The sequence below is a fragment of the Ambystoma mexicanum genome, chromosome 7q, assembly GCF_040938575.1.
Source record: "Ambystoma mexicanum isolate Mex_15411 chromosome 7q, UKY_AmexF1_1, whole genome shotgun sequence".
Taxonomy (NCBI): Eukaryota; Metazoa; Chordata; class Amphibia; order Caudata; family Ambystomatidae; genus Ambystoma; species Ambystoma mexicanum.
In genome coordinates this window covers 1,127,309,791-1,127,327,790 of record NC_090941.1, presented here as the reverse complement: position 1 = coordinate 1,127,327,790, position 18,000 = coordinate 1,127,309,791, and the positions used below count along the sequence as shown (strand labels likewise).

The window sequence follows — 18,000 nt, the reverse complement described above, 5'->3', positions numbered from 1 at the left end:
GAGGTGCTCTCTGTTGATCTGCTGATCCCGATGCCTCAGGCCACCATTTCTGGTCCTAAGATCCTACGGCACCGATCTGACCACGCTGCTCACTAACATCAAGGTGACCGCAACGTACTGCATTACCAAACTGGATATAATGTCTACACACGGCAACGCCACAGCATGACAGTTTAAAGCATTCTGCCGGTGGAAACTGGGTAACCAACCCTTCGATCAACATGTCAGGTTATCTCACTAGATTCCCAAGGGGCTGGGTTCCTGGGCAAAACCATCTCTTTGGAAAACTGTATGGCTGTCTCTAGAAGGTAGGAACACCATAGAGGTGGATCAGAGGAAAGCATTTCTTGAGCTGGAAGCAGGATTTCCATCCCTCAGAATAATGTGGCAGCATCCTGCAGTCTATATCTGGCCATCAAGGACTCTTTGCGTGGTGCTGATTAATGAAGTTTCTCTTGGTAACACTGACTGTCCTTTTGACTATTTTGTTAAATCTTTGCATTAATGGACACAACATGATTGGTGTTAGTGTGTGGCCTCCTCTTTGCTTTTGACACACTCCATTGGATTGATGAGCTGGTGCCTTTGGCCCTCTTTCGTTGGCCTTTCTCTGTGACTTCTTCTGCAGAGTAACTGACCCTTCACTCTAGCATTGCAAGCGGGACTGCGAGCATCACCCATCCCAAGTATAGCCTCTTAATCTCACGGGCACTGGAAAGTTTTCCAGCAACAGCTAGTTATTTTCATAAGACTCTCTCCAGTCATGGGACCACGATTATTGGTAAGTAATCCAGTGAGTATTGGATACCCCAAATCTAATACATGTCAAGTTCTTTGAAATGAAGACACGTATGTTTTCCGTACAGGATTGACTTCCTCTTTGTGAAATGCTAAGCCCTTCTTCCTGTCTGTGAAGCATGGTTGTTTAATGTAAAGACTATAAAGATATGTGAGCTAAAGAGTAGGTATAGGCAAACGAAAACAGGCGGCTTCAAGAATTAGATTGTCTGATAGTAGAGACCTGCTTGTGGCCCATCTAGTATAGTGGGCATAGGTTTCCTACAAAAAGCCCAGATATTCCAAATAACACATGTTTGGCTTTGACTGAAAAGATTTGGAATCACACCAAAGTGCTTAATTCTATGATATGTGGAAGTTGCAATAGTCTAATCCAAGTCATTATGCAAATGACACTAACATTGGGAATCATTTTGGCCAGTTCAGAATAATAGCATTATTTTGTGAATAGTGTTTCGATCTTTGACATTTCCACGCACATGATATTGCTATTGCCCTGGGGTGTGGAGATCACACCAGTAAACATTGATTGCCATAATATTTACTATAATAATTTATCATTTTACTGGCATTAAATATATGTGCTCTTCAATGGTTATTTATTCATGTTCAGTTCTAAACCTTTATATTCTCTCTGAATTTGTGTTGAAAATGAAGTAGTGCAAATGTGCTCGATTATCATTAATTCATATTCTGAGTTTCAGCACAATAGAGCTGAACTATCTATTCTTTAAATGAAGGCTGAGCTTGTCCATTTAAATAGTGTCAAGTGCTTGGCGTGTGCAGTCATCATCACAATGGTCAGCTGAGCCTGTTTTCTAAGTAATTCCTGACCTATGAGCACTATGGAGGGTGGGGAAAGTTTTACAGCTCACCAGCTATCAACACAAATGCTAATAGCGCGGGCCTCTAGACTTGATGAAACAAATGACAAATACTGTTGGCGAGAGCCATGTGAGAACATAATTTGTATCTGATAAATGCGTTTTCTTCTATCCTTTTCTGTCAGGTAAGCCATGCCACAGTGATCTCATCCCTCAGCGACAAGGTTCAGTTCCCCTCCTTCCTGCGCACAGTGCCTAGTTACACATTCCAGAACACTGCGCTGGCCAGGTTGATTGTACACTTCCAATGGACATGGGTTGGAATGGTAGTTTCTACTGATGAGGTGGGATTGCAGGGAGGCCAGGGAATACGGAAAGGCATCGAGGACCATGGTGGCTGCGTGGCCTACGTGGCTCACGTTAACCTTCTATATCCCAAGGAGAAGGTCCTCCAGGTGGCCGACATGATCAGGGAGCATGCCGTGAAGGTCATCATTGTTCACAGCAATGAGGTGCATGTCAAGGTATTACTGCAAACCCTATATGCTCAGAACATAACCAGCAAAGTCTTGATATTTACTGCTTCTTTTACAATAACCCCAGGGCTTCTCTCGAACAGAGCCTGGAACATATTTCAGGGATCTTTAGGACTTGTGCCGCACACTGACTCCATGCTGGATTTTGAAGCATTCCTGTACCACTTGCATCCATCCAGATATCCCAATGATGTATTTATCAAACTCTTCTGGGAGCAGGCATTCCATTGCACATTTCAGGAGGCCAATTGGACTGGAATTTCTGCCAAAGAAGGCCTTGGAAGAAAGAGGCCAGAGCATTGTTCGGGAGAAGAGACAATGGAGACGGTGGTTGAGACGTTGTTTGAACTGAACGATTTGAGTTATACCTACCACAGTTACATAGCCACCTATGCCTTTGCGCATGCACTACACACTCTAATATCCTGCAAGCCCGGGCAGGGCCCATTTAGCAAGAGGTTGTGTGCTGATGTCAAGGACATTCGACCATGGCAGGTACAGGAAAGAGTGATTGGTCAGACAAGCAAGGATGTGAGGAGGTCTGCTTGAATGGCATAGGTGCTGGGGCACCTTATTAAGGACACTTTTTCACAGTCTGCCTTTCCACAACATATAACAACGAGAGGTCGTTGGGGTCTCCCCCATGACGACAAAGACAGGAAAAGAGTAAAAAGGAAAACATAGCGGTTCCATGGCTTAATATCCACGCAAAAATATCGCCATACAAGAATGGCGCTGTATTTATGCTGCAATATTAACCCTTTGATCCTGCGAGGGGCACTCTTGCAAACCCCGTATTATTTTAAAGGGAGCGGGGCACACCCCTGCAAACTCCGCTCCCAATTACCCTACATATTATCCCCACTAATAATATTGGCTATGGCCGTTCCTGATTGGTGGGGATAATATTGCCTGATACCCGCACAGCAGACAGAGCGCACACGGGATTTCAGGCACATGGCCAGCTTCTGAAGGGAATGCTACTGATCCAGGACATGCAATGTTACAGGTTGCATTCCACTGGGCATTGCTGCTGGTCTACAGAATCTAATTGAAGGGCATTTGAAGTAAATAATGACTCTCACTGGACTGACCTCTTGATAAGAATGTATGGCCTTCCTAATGTCACTTGTTATAGGTCACCCCACAGGAATACACTTCAGAAATTATAGTTGGAAACAAATGTTTGCCAAAAATCCCTCAGGACAGCAAGTAAGTGGTGTCCTTTGCATACCTGTTTTGTCCTTTTCTTTGGAATTAGAGATGGAACATAAAAGATAACAGATTTGATAGAAATATGCATGCCAGATCTCACTCTTTGGATCCAAGTCTTTGGTAGTGCTATAGATTTTAAATAATCACAACTGGATGGCATGTGATATCAGCTGCGCAAGCTTGTTTTAAAGTGCTGGCTAAGCGGACATTCCAGAAGTTTACAAACTAAGTCAGATAGAGAGGCAACGTACACATTGTCACATGCAGGAGTTTGACCTGGGTACAACATATAGAGATGGAAAGTAACATAAGCCAGCAACCCTCTAGGACTGCCTGGGCATGCTCTCGAACACCTCATGCATCCCACATTGCATTATTTGCAATTCTCCCAATCTTCCTTTCAAACACAACCCAAAAATCACAACACTTAAGGGGAGAGCCCTCGCCCACTTAAGACGTGCGCCCAGGCTATCGGAAAACATTGTTCCCCTGCTGAATCCCTCACTCCATAGAGATCACATGGTACAAAGGGTTGCGCATCAACTTCTGACCCAACAAGCTTCCTGATCTAGTAAGAATTGAATGAAGACCTCTGGGTACACAGATACGCGAAAGGTGGGCTCTAGGATAGAACACTCCTGTGCTGAGCTCAGCTTTTGTTCTAATTGTCTCTTATTGTTCTGTGCAAGGTCACAGGTGTGAAAAGGTGAACACAACACCTTTTGTAATGAAATAGTAGGAATTCCTGGTTACCTTGCTGCAACTGGTTTTCATAGAATCTTGTGACTGCAAAGAGTTACACGCTGGCTGCAGTGTAAAAGGTGTGTTTTTTTAATATTCATAAGGTAGACATATGGTCTAAAGTGTGGTCAGCCGACACGTGTTTCGAACCGAGAGGTTCCTGTGATGCCGGAAATGCATCTGAGGGACAGGGCCTCTGAATCCTTGTCCTTTTTCTGTTTTTACCGTGTGTTCTGTCATGTTTTCTGCCCAGGAGTCCATGAGGGACTCCTGGCAGTGCAGCTCTCTTTTGGTTTGGTGAACAGACCCATGGGATACCCTTATGGCACCCATGGGTAGGGGTACAACCCTGTGCCCCTAGTGTATGTTTTTGGGCACCTGTGGGTGGCCCACAGAGCAGGGTATGGGCTGGTGGCAGCTCCATGCTGAATTTGACAGGTGCTCTGGGTGTCCTCCATTTTGGGATACCCAGGCCCTGCCATTGGAATCAGTTGATTCCTGATAGGAAACAAGATGGCCCCTGTGGCCTCTTGCTTTCTATTGCCTGTTATCTTGTTTTTCCCAAAGTCCTGGGAAGCCCTGACTCTGTCCCTTCCCCCTGACTGGCTGTTGGGTGGAAGTTCCATATATGGTGTTGTTGTAAAGGCCCAGCTAGACTGACTGGAGCCTTCCCAGTGACTGTATGTTATGGGTACCTCCTGTGGGTGGGACCTGGGTGAATGGAGTGTGTGACCAATATACACTCCTTGTTGTGGTTGTCTGGTTTCTGGCATGAGAGACAAAGACTGAGACAGCCCTGCCCGAAACTGGCCTGAATGCAGTGTGTAGTGTTGAATGGCTGGGTACTTGTCCCAATCCACATTCCTTGTTGTGAGTGTCTGAAAGGGAGGAGTGTGGCCTGAATGCACTGTGTGCCTGATTGGCTGACTGACTGCATGAATGCCCTTCTGTGTGATTGGCTGCTGTGTGTGTGCCAGCAGTGTGGATGAGAGACAGAATAGTATATCTGGGGACCTCTCACCACTGGAAATTGTTCAGAAGCATTCAGAAGCTGAGTCTCCACTCAAGAGTAACTGGATTTGCTGATCCTCGACGTCCAGCTGGAAGAAGAAGACTTGCTGTGGCATTTGCTTCGACGGAACTGAAGGTTGTCGAAATCGTCGAGGACTGACCCGAGAGAGGACCTGGTAAGGCGCCCTCTTCCCGTGCTCCGAGGGACCATCGAGCACCGCTGAATCTTCGCCGAAGCGCCCTGGAAGTCAGACCCTCGAAAGGCTGCCGACCCGAGACGGGACCGCCGAGGAGATCGAAGTGAAGCACCCGGACCTCGACGCTGTCGAAGTCCATTGCCGTCGACCAGGGTTCGCAGGTCTGTGTAACCGCTGGAGGCCCGTCGAAGTTGTGTTGCCCAGCCGTGGGAACCACCTGACGCCGTGCCGCCGACGACCGGAGCCGTCCGCTCCTTGCCTAAGAACATTTGACTCGAAGGACTCCCTCGTCCGCACCGTCGACCGCTTTTGCCCTGCCGGAGAAAGTCGAGGACGACCAACGCGCCGAGGAGAATCCGCCGGTGGGTTTCCCGCCACCTCACGATCCCAAAGACTCGAGCGACTCGACGCCCTTGCTGGGCTCCCGTCTCTACAATCTTTGCGGTCCAGAACTATTGTCATCGAGGTGCCCCGCACACCTCCGCCTTGCAGGACGCCGACGCCCCGACGCCGACGAGCACCGCTCGGACGAAGCTGCCGCCTCTTCGACATCGTTCTACCTCGTTTGTCGACGGACGTTCGACGCCCCGTGCCTCCCGCTTGAAAGGGAAGGCATTCAAGAAGGGCCGTCGATTCCCCGTCGCCGAGCCCCGAGGTCTTCGACGTTTCTCTACGCCTCTCGACGATCCGTGACTCCTGCTTAAAAGGGGGTCATTCAAGAAGGATCTGTCGACGCCTCTTCGAAGAACTCGACTCCACCAGGTACATTGGGGGGGTAAAAACATTGTAGGAGAGAATAAGACTGTTGAACAATATATGGACTGGGCTTGTGTCATATCCCTTTATTTTACAGGTTGCCCAGGTGGGGGGATCTCCACACAGAACTGTGTCCAGTAGCTAGGGCCAGTATTCTGCCTATTGTTTCAACCATCTTTTATCTCTCCTCTCTCTATTGCTGGTTTCCTTCTTATTGATCTGTGTGCCATTTTTACAGTATTGTGAATGCACTTTAATGAGGTCTAATATTAGTGGTACCACTTTAGAATTGTAGATATTTATCATTATTGGTTTTCCTGAGCACAAAGTGCATTGTTGTGATAAGTGTACATAACCCTTGAATATTAATTATATAAAGACTGTGTTTTCAGTAATACAGTGTGTGGACATTCCTTTGAGGGGGGCTTGGGGATACACTGTACTTAAGAACCAGCCTGCATCACCTCCTGAGAAGCTAGGCCTTGATTGCTCGTCCATCGCTACCGTAATCGAGAATCTTGGCTGGGGTCTTCTGTGCCTCTCCTCTACCATATAGAGAGCGGAAGTACAGACCCCCCCACCGGTCTTGACAAGCTGGTGGCAGCGGTGGGATGCTTATGGTTTTAAGACTCAGTGTATAACCGTGCCACTTACAAAATATCCGCACTTTATTAGATTAAGGTTTGGGTGTGTACCAAATAACTGCATTACAGGCAATGGAGCCCATTGCAAATGGTAAATTGACTCGGATGAGCTTAGAGGCTCTCCAGAGTGCTTGTGAAGCCAGGGAGTTGGACTTTGTGGATAAGTCTAGGGCTGAGCTGATAGCTGCCCTGGTGGACTACCAGACTGATGGTGAAACCCTTGATGAAGGGGGGGATGCAACCAGTGAGGACTCTGCCCCTGGGGTTGTCGCTGAATCTGTTTCTGGGAATGCCACCATTCCTGCTGCCTCTGTTCCAAACCCCAGCAATTCCATGGAACTTGAGTTATTAAGGATGAAATTGGCCTTTGAATATCGCAAGTTGGAAATAGAAGCTGAGCTTAAGAAAGAGGAGCTGGCACAGCAAGTGGAACTCAAGAATAGGGATCTTGCGCTCAAAGACAAGGACACTGAATGTCAGAGAATCCAGCTAGAGAGAGCTAGAGTGGAGACTTCAGCTAGACCAATTGAGAGTGGCAGGTCCCCAGCCACCAAGTTTATGAAAGATTTGGTTGGTGTGTTTGTGGAGGGTTCAGATATCCTCCAATGGATTGAAGCGTTTGAAATGGCTTGTGCAATTCATGATGTAGATAAAAGAGATTGGGCTAAGTGTTTGTTAAGCAGAGTGCCTCAAACTGGATATGACTGTATTCTGAAGCTGAGTGTGGAAGAAAGGGGTCAGTATGAGTGTATGAAGTCTGCTTTGATTGCCAAGTTTGGCAAGACACCTGCCCAATACCTTAAAAGGTTCAGGGAATTTAAGAAAAGAGAGAATGTGTCTTGGGTTGACTGGGTGAGTACTGCGCACATGAACATGATGGGGTGGATTGATGGATACAAGGTGAAAACTTTTGTTGAGTTGTCCCACCTCTTGTTTTTTGAGCATTTTTCTGAAGCCTGTTCACCGGAGCTGCGTCAGTATGTGGCTGACCAGAACATTTTGGACCCCTTTAAGCTGGCTAGGTTGGCTGACAAGTGGGTCTCCCACCGGGTGTCCCCTAAGGACTCCAGTGGGAAGGACAAGGACAAAGAAAAGGGGGCCTCTCAGAAAGCTGAGGAGTCCCAAAAGCAGTCACAGTCGGGTAAACCAAAACCTTCCTCTCCTAAGACCCAAAAATCTAGTGGGGATAAGTCCTCTGTGGGTGGGAATAAGAGTAGTGGTCCACCTGCTGCAAAGCAGGCTCCCAGTGGTTCCAGTACCGTACCCCGCACTCCTGGCACTTGTTGGGATTGTGGGGCTCTGGATCACAAAAGGGGTGACCCCAAGTGTAAAGGTAAGGCACTTGGAGTACAGGCTGTCAGCCTGACCTACCCTTACCCCGTGTCTGAGGTGGAGGCCACTGTCCTCCCCTCCTCTACAGGAATCACATTTGGTGCTCCAGTAGAGATTTCCTTAGTGTCCCTTGGGGCCTGGGACCAGTACGCAGAAGTACTGGCGACTATCCCACAGAACACCCGTAGATTTTTGAGAAGTGTCCTCTTGAATGGCCAGCCTTCTACTGGTTTGAGAGACACTGGGGCAAGCATGACAGTGGTGGACAGGACCCTGCTCAAGCCAGAGGACTATGAAGGTGCTCCTCTGCAAACCACCAGGTTAGCTGGTGGGCCTCCCAAATTATCGCCTGTAGCCCTAGTCACACTCATGATTGGAGACAAGACAGCAAAGCTTCCTGTCCTGGTTCAGGACAATGTCCCTGCTAACATTCTGTTAGGAAATGATCTAGTAGAGTTGGGGTTGATCTCGGATGGTCTTCCCATGACTGCTGCTGCAGTCACTAGGTCACAGGTGACACCGGGTCTGGCTGTGAGTCAGGTATCCGAGCCAAAGGCGAGGCCTAAGGCAAGAAGAAGGAAGACCAAGAAGGCCACCTCTGTGGAGGGAACACCTTCTCTTCCTGCTGTTCCGACAGCACCCAATGGGATCCATGCTCCGGACGGGCTGGGTCCAGCGGAAAACCCAAACTCAACTCCTGTGGGAGAAGAGACAGAAGACTCTCCTGTGGGAGAGGTTCTCAACCCGGAGGATCATCCCGACCTTCAATGCTTGTTAGCTGAAGGGGGACCCTCCCGGGCAGACTTCTGTAAGGGACAGAGAGAGTGCCACTCTCTCGAGGGCCTGAGGAAACAGGCCCTGTCCCAGGCACAAGGTGAAGTGCCTAGGACATTCAAGATTTATTGGGAGGGTGAGCTCCTTGTTAGTGAGCCCACTAAGCCCGAACCTGGTGCCCGCAAGAGGTTGGTGGTACCCCAGGTTTACAGGCCCTTCCTACTGCAGTTGGCGCATGAGGTGCCCTTGGCTGGTCATCTTGGGACCAAGAAGACTAAGCAGAGGCTCTCTGCCCATTTCTACTGGCCACGGATGGGAGTAGAGGTGGAGTCCCACTGCAGGACCTGCCCAACTTGTCAGTTGTCTGGCAAGACTGGAGGCAGGGTCATTGCCCCACTGCAGCCATTACCAGTGGTTGGCACACCATTTGAGAGGGTGGGCATCGACATCGTCGGTCCCCTTGACCCTCCCACTTCAGGTGGACATCGGTTCATCCTGGTCTTGGTAGATCATGCCACCAGGTACCCTGAGGCAATACCCCTTCGGACTGTTACTGCCAAGGTGGTTGCCAGGGCTCTCCTGGGCATTTTCACCCGTGTTGGATTCCCCAAGGAGGTTGTCTCTGACCGAGGATCCAACTTCATGTCTAGTTACATGAAAACCATGTGGAAAGAGTGCGGGGTAACCTACAAGTTCTCCACCTCTTACCACCCCCAGACCAATGGTCTGGTTGAGAGATTTAACAAAACTCTCAAGGGCATGCTAGGTGCTTTGGAAGAGCCCCTAAGGAGGAAATGGGATCTCCTCCTGCCATGCCTGCTGTTTGCTTACAGAGAGGTACCTCAAGAGGGTGTTGGTTTCAGCCCCTTTGAGTTACTCTTTGGACATCCCGTGAGGGGGCCCCTCGCCTTGATCCGAGAAGGCTTGGAAGCCACCCCTCCAGGTCCCGCCAAGCAAGTGGGGGACTATGTGTTAGGCCTCAGGCGGAGGATGACACAAATGATGGGTCAGGCAACAGCAAATCTCAAGGCCAGCCAGGAATTGAATAAGTACTGGCATGACCTGAAAGCTTCGCAAGTGGATTGGACTCCGGGACAGGAAATCCTTGTGATGGAGCCTACCAAGCCTAGAGCTTTGGCAGACAAGTGGACTGGACCCTTCAGGATCATCTCCAAGATGGGCGAAGTCAATTATCTGGTGGACATGGGAGCCTCTGGGGTAGCCCCCCAGGTATTCCATGTCAACAGGCTCAAGCCTTTCCACAGGCGAGCAGAGGTCTCATGTCTCTTGCTAGCTTCAGGGCAAGAAGAGGATGAGAGTGAGCCCCTTCCTGATTTGCTGCATAGCAACCCTCAGGATGGCTCAGTGGAGGGAGTACGACTCTCTCCCGATTTGACAACAGAGCAGCAGAGGGCCTGCCGGGCTTTGCTCCAGCAGTATGCCCCTCTGTTTTCACTGACACCGGGCCTTACACCGTGGTGTAAGCACGAAATTGACACTGGTGACAGTGTGCCTGTCAAAAGCAGGAGCTATCGTATGTCAGATACCGTCAAAAACCACATCCAGGCTGAGGTCGCCAAGATGTTGGATCTGGGTGTTATTGAACCCTCCACCAGTCCCTGGTCCAGTCCAGTGGTCCTTGTCCCCAAGGCAAGTTCCCCGGCGGGTACCAAGGATTGGAGGTTCTGTGTGGACTACCGAGGAGTCAATGCCGTCACCAAAACTGACGCGCACCCATTGCCCAGGGCTGATGAGCTCGTGGACACTATAGGTGCTGCCAAATTTGTGAGCACCTTTGACCTTACCTCAGGCTATTGGCAAATAGCTCTGACGGACCATGCCAAGGAAAAGACGGCATTCTCCACACCTGAGGGACTCTACCAGTTTAGGGTCATGCCCTTTGGGTTGAAGAATGCCCCTGCCACCTTCCAGAGATTGGTCAACCATGCGCTCAGTGGGCTGGAAGCCTTTTGTGTGGCTTACTTAGACGACATTGCCGTCTACAGTTCCACCTGGGAAGAGCATTTGACACATCTGGATAAGGTGTTGCAGGCCTTGAAAAGGGCTAACCTCACTATCAAGGCCACCAAGTGCCAGATAGCTCAGGGGAAAGTTACCTATCTTGGTCATGAGGTAGGAGGGGGTCAAATCCAACCTCTCTCCAGTAAAGTACAGGACGTACAGAACTGGGAGACTCCCACTACTCAAACCCAGGTGAGAGCCTTTTTGGGCCTCACTGGGTACTATCGCAATTTCATGGCAGACTATGGAACCATAGCTGCACCCCTGACAGCTCTAACTTCACCCAAACAGCCTAGGAAGGTTAATTGGACTGAAGACTGTCAGAGGGCCTTTGATGGCTTGAAAGAAAGTCTGTGTAGGGCACCTGTGTTGAGTGCGCCTGACTACAGCCGACCCTTTATCGTCCAGACGGATGCCTGCGACACCGGAATTGGAGCTGTCTTGTCCCAGTTAGATGACAAAGGGAGAGAACATCCTATCATATTCATCAGTAGACAACTCAAGGGTAGAGAACTTAGGTGGGCTACTGTTGAAAAGGAATGTTTTAGTATAGTTTGGAGCCTTAGGCGTTTTAGGCCCTACCTTACGGGGTCCACCTTCAAGGTCCAAACAGATCATAAGCCCCTGAAGTGGCTTATGCAGATGAAGGGTGAGAATCCGAAATTGCTCAGGTGGTCGATTAGCCTACAAGGGCTAGACTTCACCATAGAGCACAGACCAGGGAAGAGTCACGATAATGCAGATGGCCTTTCCAGAAGGTATGTTGACCGTCTGGATGAGGGTGTCTATCCCGTGGGAGATTAGGCACCCCCACCTCAGTCTGGGGGGGGCGACTGTGATGCCGGAAATGCATCTGAGGGACAGGGCCTCTGAATCCTTGTCCTTTTTCTGTTTTTACCGTGTGTTCTGTCATGTTTTCTGCCCAGGAGTCCATGAGGGACTCCTGGCAGTGCAGCTCTCTTTTGGTTTGGTGAACAGACCCATGGGATACCCTTATGGCACCCATGGGTAGGGGTACAACCCTGTGCCCCTAGTGTATGTTTTTGGGCACCTGTGGGTGGCCCACAGAGCAGGGTATGGGCTGGTGGCAGCTCCATGCTGAATTTGACAGGTGCTCTGGGTGTCCTCCATTTTGGGATACCCAGGCCCTGCCATTGGAATCAGTTGATTCCTGATAGGAAACAAGATGGCCCCTGTGGCCTCTTGCTTTCTATTGCCTGTTATCTTGTTTTTCCCAAAGTCCTGGGAAGCCCTGACTCTGTCCCTTCCCCCTGACTGGCTGTTGGGTGGAAGTTCCATATATGGTGTTGTTGTAAAGGCCCAGCTAGACTGACTGGAGCCTTCCCAGTGACTGTATGTTATGGGTACCTCCTGTGGGTGGGACCTGGGTGAATGGAGTGTGTGACCAATATACACTCCTTGTTGTGGTTGTCTGGTTTCTGGCATGAGAGACAAAGACTGAGACAGCCCTGCCCGAAACTGGCCTGAATGCAGTGTGTAGTGTTGAATGGCTGGGTACTTGTCCCAATCCACATTCCTTGTTGTGAGTGTCTGAAAGGGAGGAGTGTGGCCTGAATGCACTGTGTGCCTGATTGGCTGACTGACTGCATGAATGCCCTTCTGTGTGATTGGCTGCTGTGTGTGTGCCAGCAGTGTGGATGAGAGACAGAATAGTATATCTGGGGACCTCTCACCACTGGAAATTGTTCAGAAGCATTCAGAAGCTGAGTCTCCACTCAAGAGTAACTGGATTTGCTGATCCTCGACGTCCAGCTGGAAGAAGAAGACTTGCTGTGGCATTTGCTTCGACGGAACTGAAGGTTGTCGAAATCGTCGAGGACTGACCCGAGAGAGGACCTGGTAAGGCGCCCTCTTCCCGTGCTCCGAGGGACCATCGAGCACCGCTGAATCTTCGCCGAAGCGCCCTGGAAGTCAGACCCTCGAAAGGCTGCCGACCCGAGACGGGACCGCCGAGGAGATCGAAGTGAAGCACCCGGACCTCGACGCTGTCGAAGTCCATTGCCGTCGACCAGGGTTCGCAGGTCTGTGTAACCGCTGGAGGCCCGTCGAAGTTGTGTTGCCCAGCCGTGGGAACCACCTGACGCCGTGCCGCCGACGACCGGAGCCGTCCGCTCCTTGCCTAAGAACATTTGACTCGAAGGACTCCCTCGTCCGCACCGTCGACCGCTTTTGCCCTGCCGGAGAAAGTCGAGGACGACCAACGCGCCGAGGAGAATCCGCCGGTGGGTTTCCCGCCACCTCACGATCCCAAAGACTCGAGCGACTCGACGCCCTTGCTGGGCTCCCGTCTCTACAATCTTTGCGGTCCAGAACTATTGTCATCGAGGTGCCCCGCACACCTCCGCCTTGCAGGACGCCGACGCCCCGACGCCGACGAGCACCGCTCGGACGAAGCTGCCGCCTCTTCGACATCGTTCTACCTCGTTTGTCGACGGACGTTCGACGCCCCGTGCCTCCCGCTTGAAAGGGAAGGCATTCAAGAAGGGCCGTCGATTCCCCGTCGCCGAGCCCCGAGGTCTTCGACGTTTCTCTACGCCTCTCGACGATCCGTGACTCCTGCTTAAAAGGGGGTCATTCAAGAAGGATCTGTCGACGCCTCTTCGAAGAACTCGACTCCACCAGGTACATTGGGGGGGTAAAAACATTGTAGGAGAGAATAAGACTGTTGAACAATATATGGACTGGGCTTGTGTCATATCCCTTTATTTTACAGGTTGCCCAGGTGGGGGGATCTCCACACAGAACTGTGTCCAGTAGCTAGGGCCAGTATTCTGCCTATTGTTTCAACCATCTTTTATCTCTCCTCTCTCTATTGCTGGTTTCCTTCTTATTGATCTGTGTGCCATTTTTACAGTATTGTGAATGCACTTTAATGAGGTCTAATATTAGTGGTACCACTTTAGAATTGTAGATATTTATCATTATTGGTTTTCCTGAGCACAAAGTGCATTGTTGTGATAAGTGTACATAACCCTTGAATATTAATTATATAAAGACTGTGTTTTCAGTAATACAGTGTGTGGACATTCCTTTGAGGGGGGCTTGGGGATACACTGTACTTAAGAACCAGCCTGCATCACCTCCTGAGAAGCTAGGCCTTGATTGCTCGTCCATCGCTACCGTAATCGAGAATCTTGGCTGGGGTCTTCTGTGCCTCTCCTCTACCATATAGAGAGCGGAAGTACAGACCCCCCCACCGGTCTTGACAGTTCCTTCTCAAGGCAAGTAAATAATAAAGATTTTGTATTTAAGAAGGGAGGTTGAGTCTTAATGGCCGTGTGGCAGATAGTTCAAAAGTTGAATTTGTGGGATTTCATGGATGATGCCATAGCGTTCGCCAACGTATGCTGCAAACGAATGGGCCCACATTGTTTCAAGAGACCTCTAGTTCCACAGGGCTCAAAGGCTAGTGAGGGTTAAACACTGGTTTCTGTATTTGGCTACCTGTATATAAGACCATGATACAAGCATCAGGCTTGGTTAAAAACAATGTAGTGTTTAGAAACCCCTTTCCCTAATATAGAGCATGTGTGTAACATAGGCATATAAAGAGTGCATTAGCAATATTTTATATCAAACAGTGTTTGTATATATCAGCCCGGGATCATGTCAGTATTGTAACATATATAGTGTTAACCTCACAATGTCATTTTAAGTATCTGTTAAAGTATGGTAGACAATTTAATAAGGAAACTATCTCCCTCCATCCAAAAATCAGTGGATTGGTCTCTGCTAGTGTAGATTGATTTGACATGATAGGTTATTTATAAAGCACTTAATATCCAGAGGTTTGTAAGCGCGGACCCGGGGATCGAACTTGTGTTGCTCCGTGTCGTCTTGCTTCCAGGCGAGTGCGTTGCTGCTGAGCTATCCTCTTGAGACAAAAAGACTTGCTTTAAAACAAAATTTTAAAAATGCGTGTGTTAAGAAAAATATACAATAGATCTATAGGTTTGTCAGCAATCTCAACGGTTCCACGCCGCACCTAAAACGCCATTTTTTTAAATTTTTTTATTTTGGTTGGCTGAAAAATCAACCTTTCAAAATTACATCAGATTATTAGTCAAATACAAATAAAAGATAATAAAAATGTCATCTTTACATAAATCAATTGTATACAATCTTAAACAACCAATATACATTTCTCAAATCATATACAACAAAATAAAAAGGAACACAGAGTAAAAAGGGAAAAAAAGAGTACAATAAGCCACAGACTTAAATCCCTCATGAATTCCATTAAAGCATAATTAACCTAACTCTTCCCCCACACTCAAAATCCCATTCAAAGTCAGCTCCCAGAGCCTCTGAGGTAAATGTTAAATTAATTACACTGGAATTACCACATTAACAAATTGGACCAATGCGATCTGTATCGAGCTTTTAGAATTAGATACTAGATATGCCCAGATGTCCTCCCTAGAACGAGGTAATAAGGAGTGACTGCATTTGTCAAATAGTTCATACCGAATCCCACTTAAGACGGGACAGTCAACTATCAGATGGAACAGTGATTCACTTTGGGCAGGATCCTTACAATATCGACAATAAGTCTCCTCTTTAGAAATGAGACGTCTCCTTCCTAGAATCTGCCTGGTGGCGCATAAGTTTAACCGAAGGCGCAACATTTGGGATCTCACATTACTAGATGGAGATTTCACTAAGTAAGGTTCCATAGAGCGCCTTGTGTTGTGCTTAGCAGCGTAGTGCCACCGTCCACATAGGCCAAACATTGGTTACGGGCATGAATCCAATCAGCACGATACAATTTAAATTTTGCTTTAGTTGGTTTCAAAATTTAAAGTTCAAGTGAAATTTCTGCCTCACTTAGAGCCTCTAACACATAGTCAGTCCATTTTTTGGAAAAATCAAGACATGATGAAAAGAGATGATTTGCGAGAATACCCAATATGTTCAACGAAGTGGCGCCTACTATGACTTTTTCTATACAGAGAGCAACATTTCCATACCACTTGAATGTAGATAGAAATGCTGCCTCATTCGTGCCGAAGTAACGGTAAAGGTGCGGATTTCGGGAGCCTTAATACATTTTCCCAAAAGGACGCTACATAGTGGTCCCAGTATGATCGTAACTTTGGGAGTCCTGTTTCAGCTCCATAAGTAATAACAGGCACCACTTTTTGTTGATAAAAGCTCATTATATGAGTTAACGTGAATTTCCATATCTATACAGCAGATTTCTAGCTTGTGATGATAAGGAACGCAATTTTGCGTCCGAGGATGCTGTATAGATATAGTCATTTTGCAATTTTGTAAAAGGCAGACCCAGATATTTATATTGTGATACTCGCACCGCCTCTTGGTTTTGAAGGGTCCAATTATATCTAGCAGACTTTTTATTAGTAGAGGTTAGACAAGTTACAATTTGGGTTTTGGCTAGATTGATGGTCAGATGATTCTCAGAGACATACTCTTGAAGTTTGTCCAACAGATTTTGCAATCCGCACAGGGAACATGATAGAGTACAAGGTCGTTGGCGCATAACAACTAGATCATTTTCTGAGGGCCCAATTTAGGAGCATCTGACATAGTATTTTCAAATTGCGACCCTATATCTAGCAAAAACAAATTAAATATTGTTGACGCCAAGATGCACCCCTGCTTGAGCCCGCGATTTGTTGGAATAATGACAGATAGTGACGCCATTTTGATTGTTGCAATTTGAAGTCCATACTTTGCCCCGCTCCCTTTCTCCCAGTCAGGCCATCAGCTTCTTGCCTAGCATCGTGTGGTGTCCAATGTCCACTAAATGTCACATTTTCTATCCTTGTGTACCTTCCTTTGGGGACCAGCTTCAGAGCTGTCTACCAAATAATGTGTTCTTAAAATGAAAAAATGTTAGCCTCGCAGCCAATGAAAGACAAACAGTGAATCAATACATCCTATCCGCTGACCCGCTGTGTCAAGGAAAACATTATACAGCTGCACTCGTTAATCTTTGAAAAGAAAATGTATATTTTACCAAAACAATGCTTTTACAAAGTTCATTTATGTCTACAACACATCATGTAACACATGGAAAGCAAGACCTCCACACAAACAGACAATAAAAACACTCCTCTAAGGAAAAAAGGTTGTTGCACAGCTTTTTAAGGAAAACAAGGTTTGTTTTGTATACAAATAGGAAAAAGTATTGGAAAGTCCTGTAGAACCAAACTAACAAAGAGCTCTCTCTTATTCCACAGTAGTTACATGGTTTTTAAGGAAGAAGATTGTCACTCATGATGTGAATATATAACGTAATTCCACCACTCTCATTGGCTACCACATATATACATTCTACCAATCACCTATAGTCCCTTGACTGATTGGTCACATCCTAATCTACCCATACCCTCTAAAACGTGGTTCCCCTGACCCATCATCTGGGTTCCCAGCTATTGGATTGACGAACTACCTGGTATGTTATCCGCCCCATTCACTGAGTCAAATGGTGTGCATCTGGTCATTAGCATGAGCTCAGTGGACAACTCTGAGGTCAAATTAGCCATTTGAACAAACAATATGCTCCTCTTAATACCAGACACAGCCACACAGCCCAAAGCGCCCCTGCAATGCCCCTCTAGCACTGAACTAAATTGGTTGGCATCACCTCTTGCTCTTTGTATCACAAATCACGGGATGTTCCTATCCCCGCTCCCACCCGCGGTACTCCTCCTTTGTTGGGATCACCTTAATCAGCCTAATTATTATGAATGTATGTACTCTGTTCCCCAGCTGCATGGTAGTTCAAATAAGACAGCCATTGTTTTCTTGGGGGGCGCTAGTATCCTAGATCTAAACCTCCATTTTGGCAGCTCGAGACCTCTAACCTGACCCCCATTGATTTGTCTGCCGTTCGCATTTCAATCTTGGTCCATCAAGGGCCTGCAGCTGGATACAATGAAGCCATTATCTATTCGGTATGAATGCCGCTATTCTCAGCTTCACCACCGGGGCTTGGGAAATGGGAACAATAAACAATCTTCATTGTGCCCCACTACTGCATTTGCAACAGGGAATACAAAATGCTAGGCTTCACTTCCAATTATGTGGTGCTTCGGTATTTACTTCACTCCGGCCCCCTGTCTGCACCACCATTGTCAAACATTTTCACTTCGTACTATGA

General features: G+C 47.8%; 1 protein-coding gene across 1 annotated transcript in view; it reads left to right on the top strand.

Annotated features, from left to right (window-relative positions):
- Window positions 1-18,000, top strand: part of LOC138528217 (extracellular calcium-sensing receptor-like) — a 165,117-nt gene that overhangs the window by 17,321 nt on the left and 129,796 nt on the right. Inside the window, exon 3 of the mRNA XM_069639673.1 lies at window positions 1,808-2,653. Within this exon, the coding sequence (XP_069495774.1) occupies window positions 1,808-2,653 (846 nt within the window). The remainder of the gene's footprint in view (window positions 1-1,807; window positions 2,654-18,000) is intronic.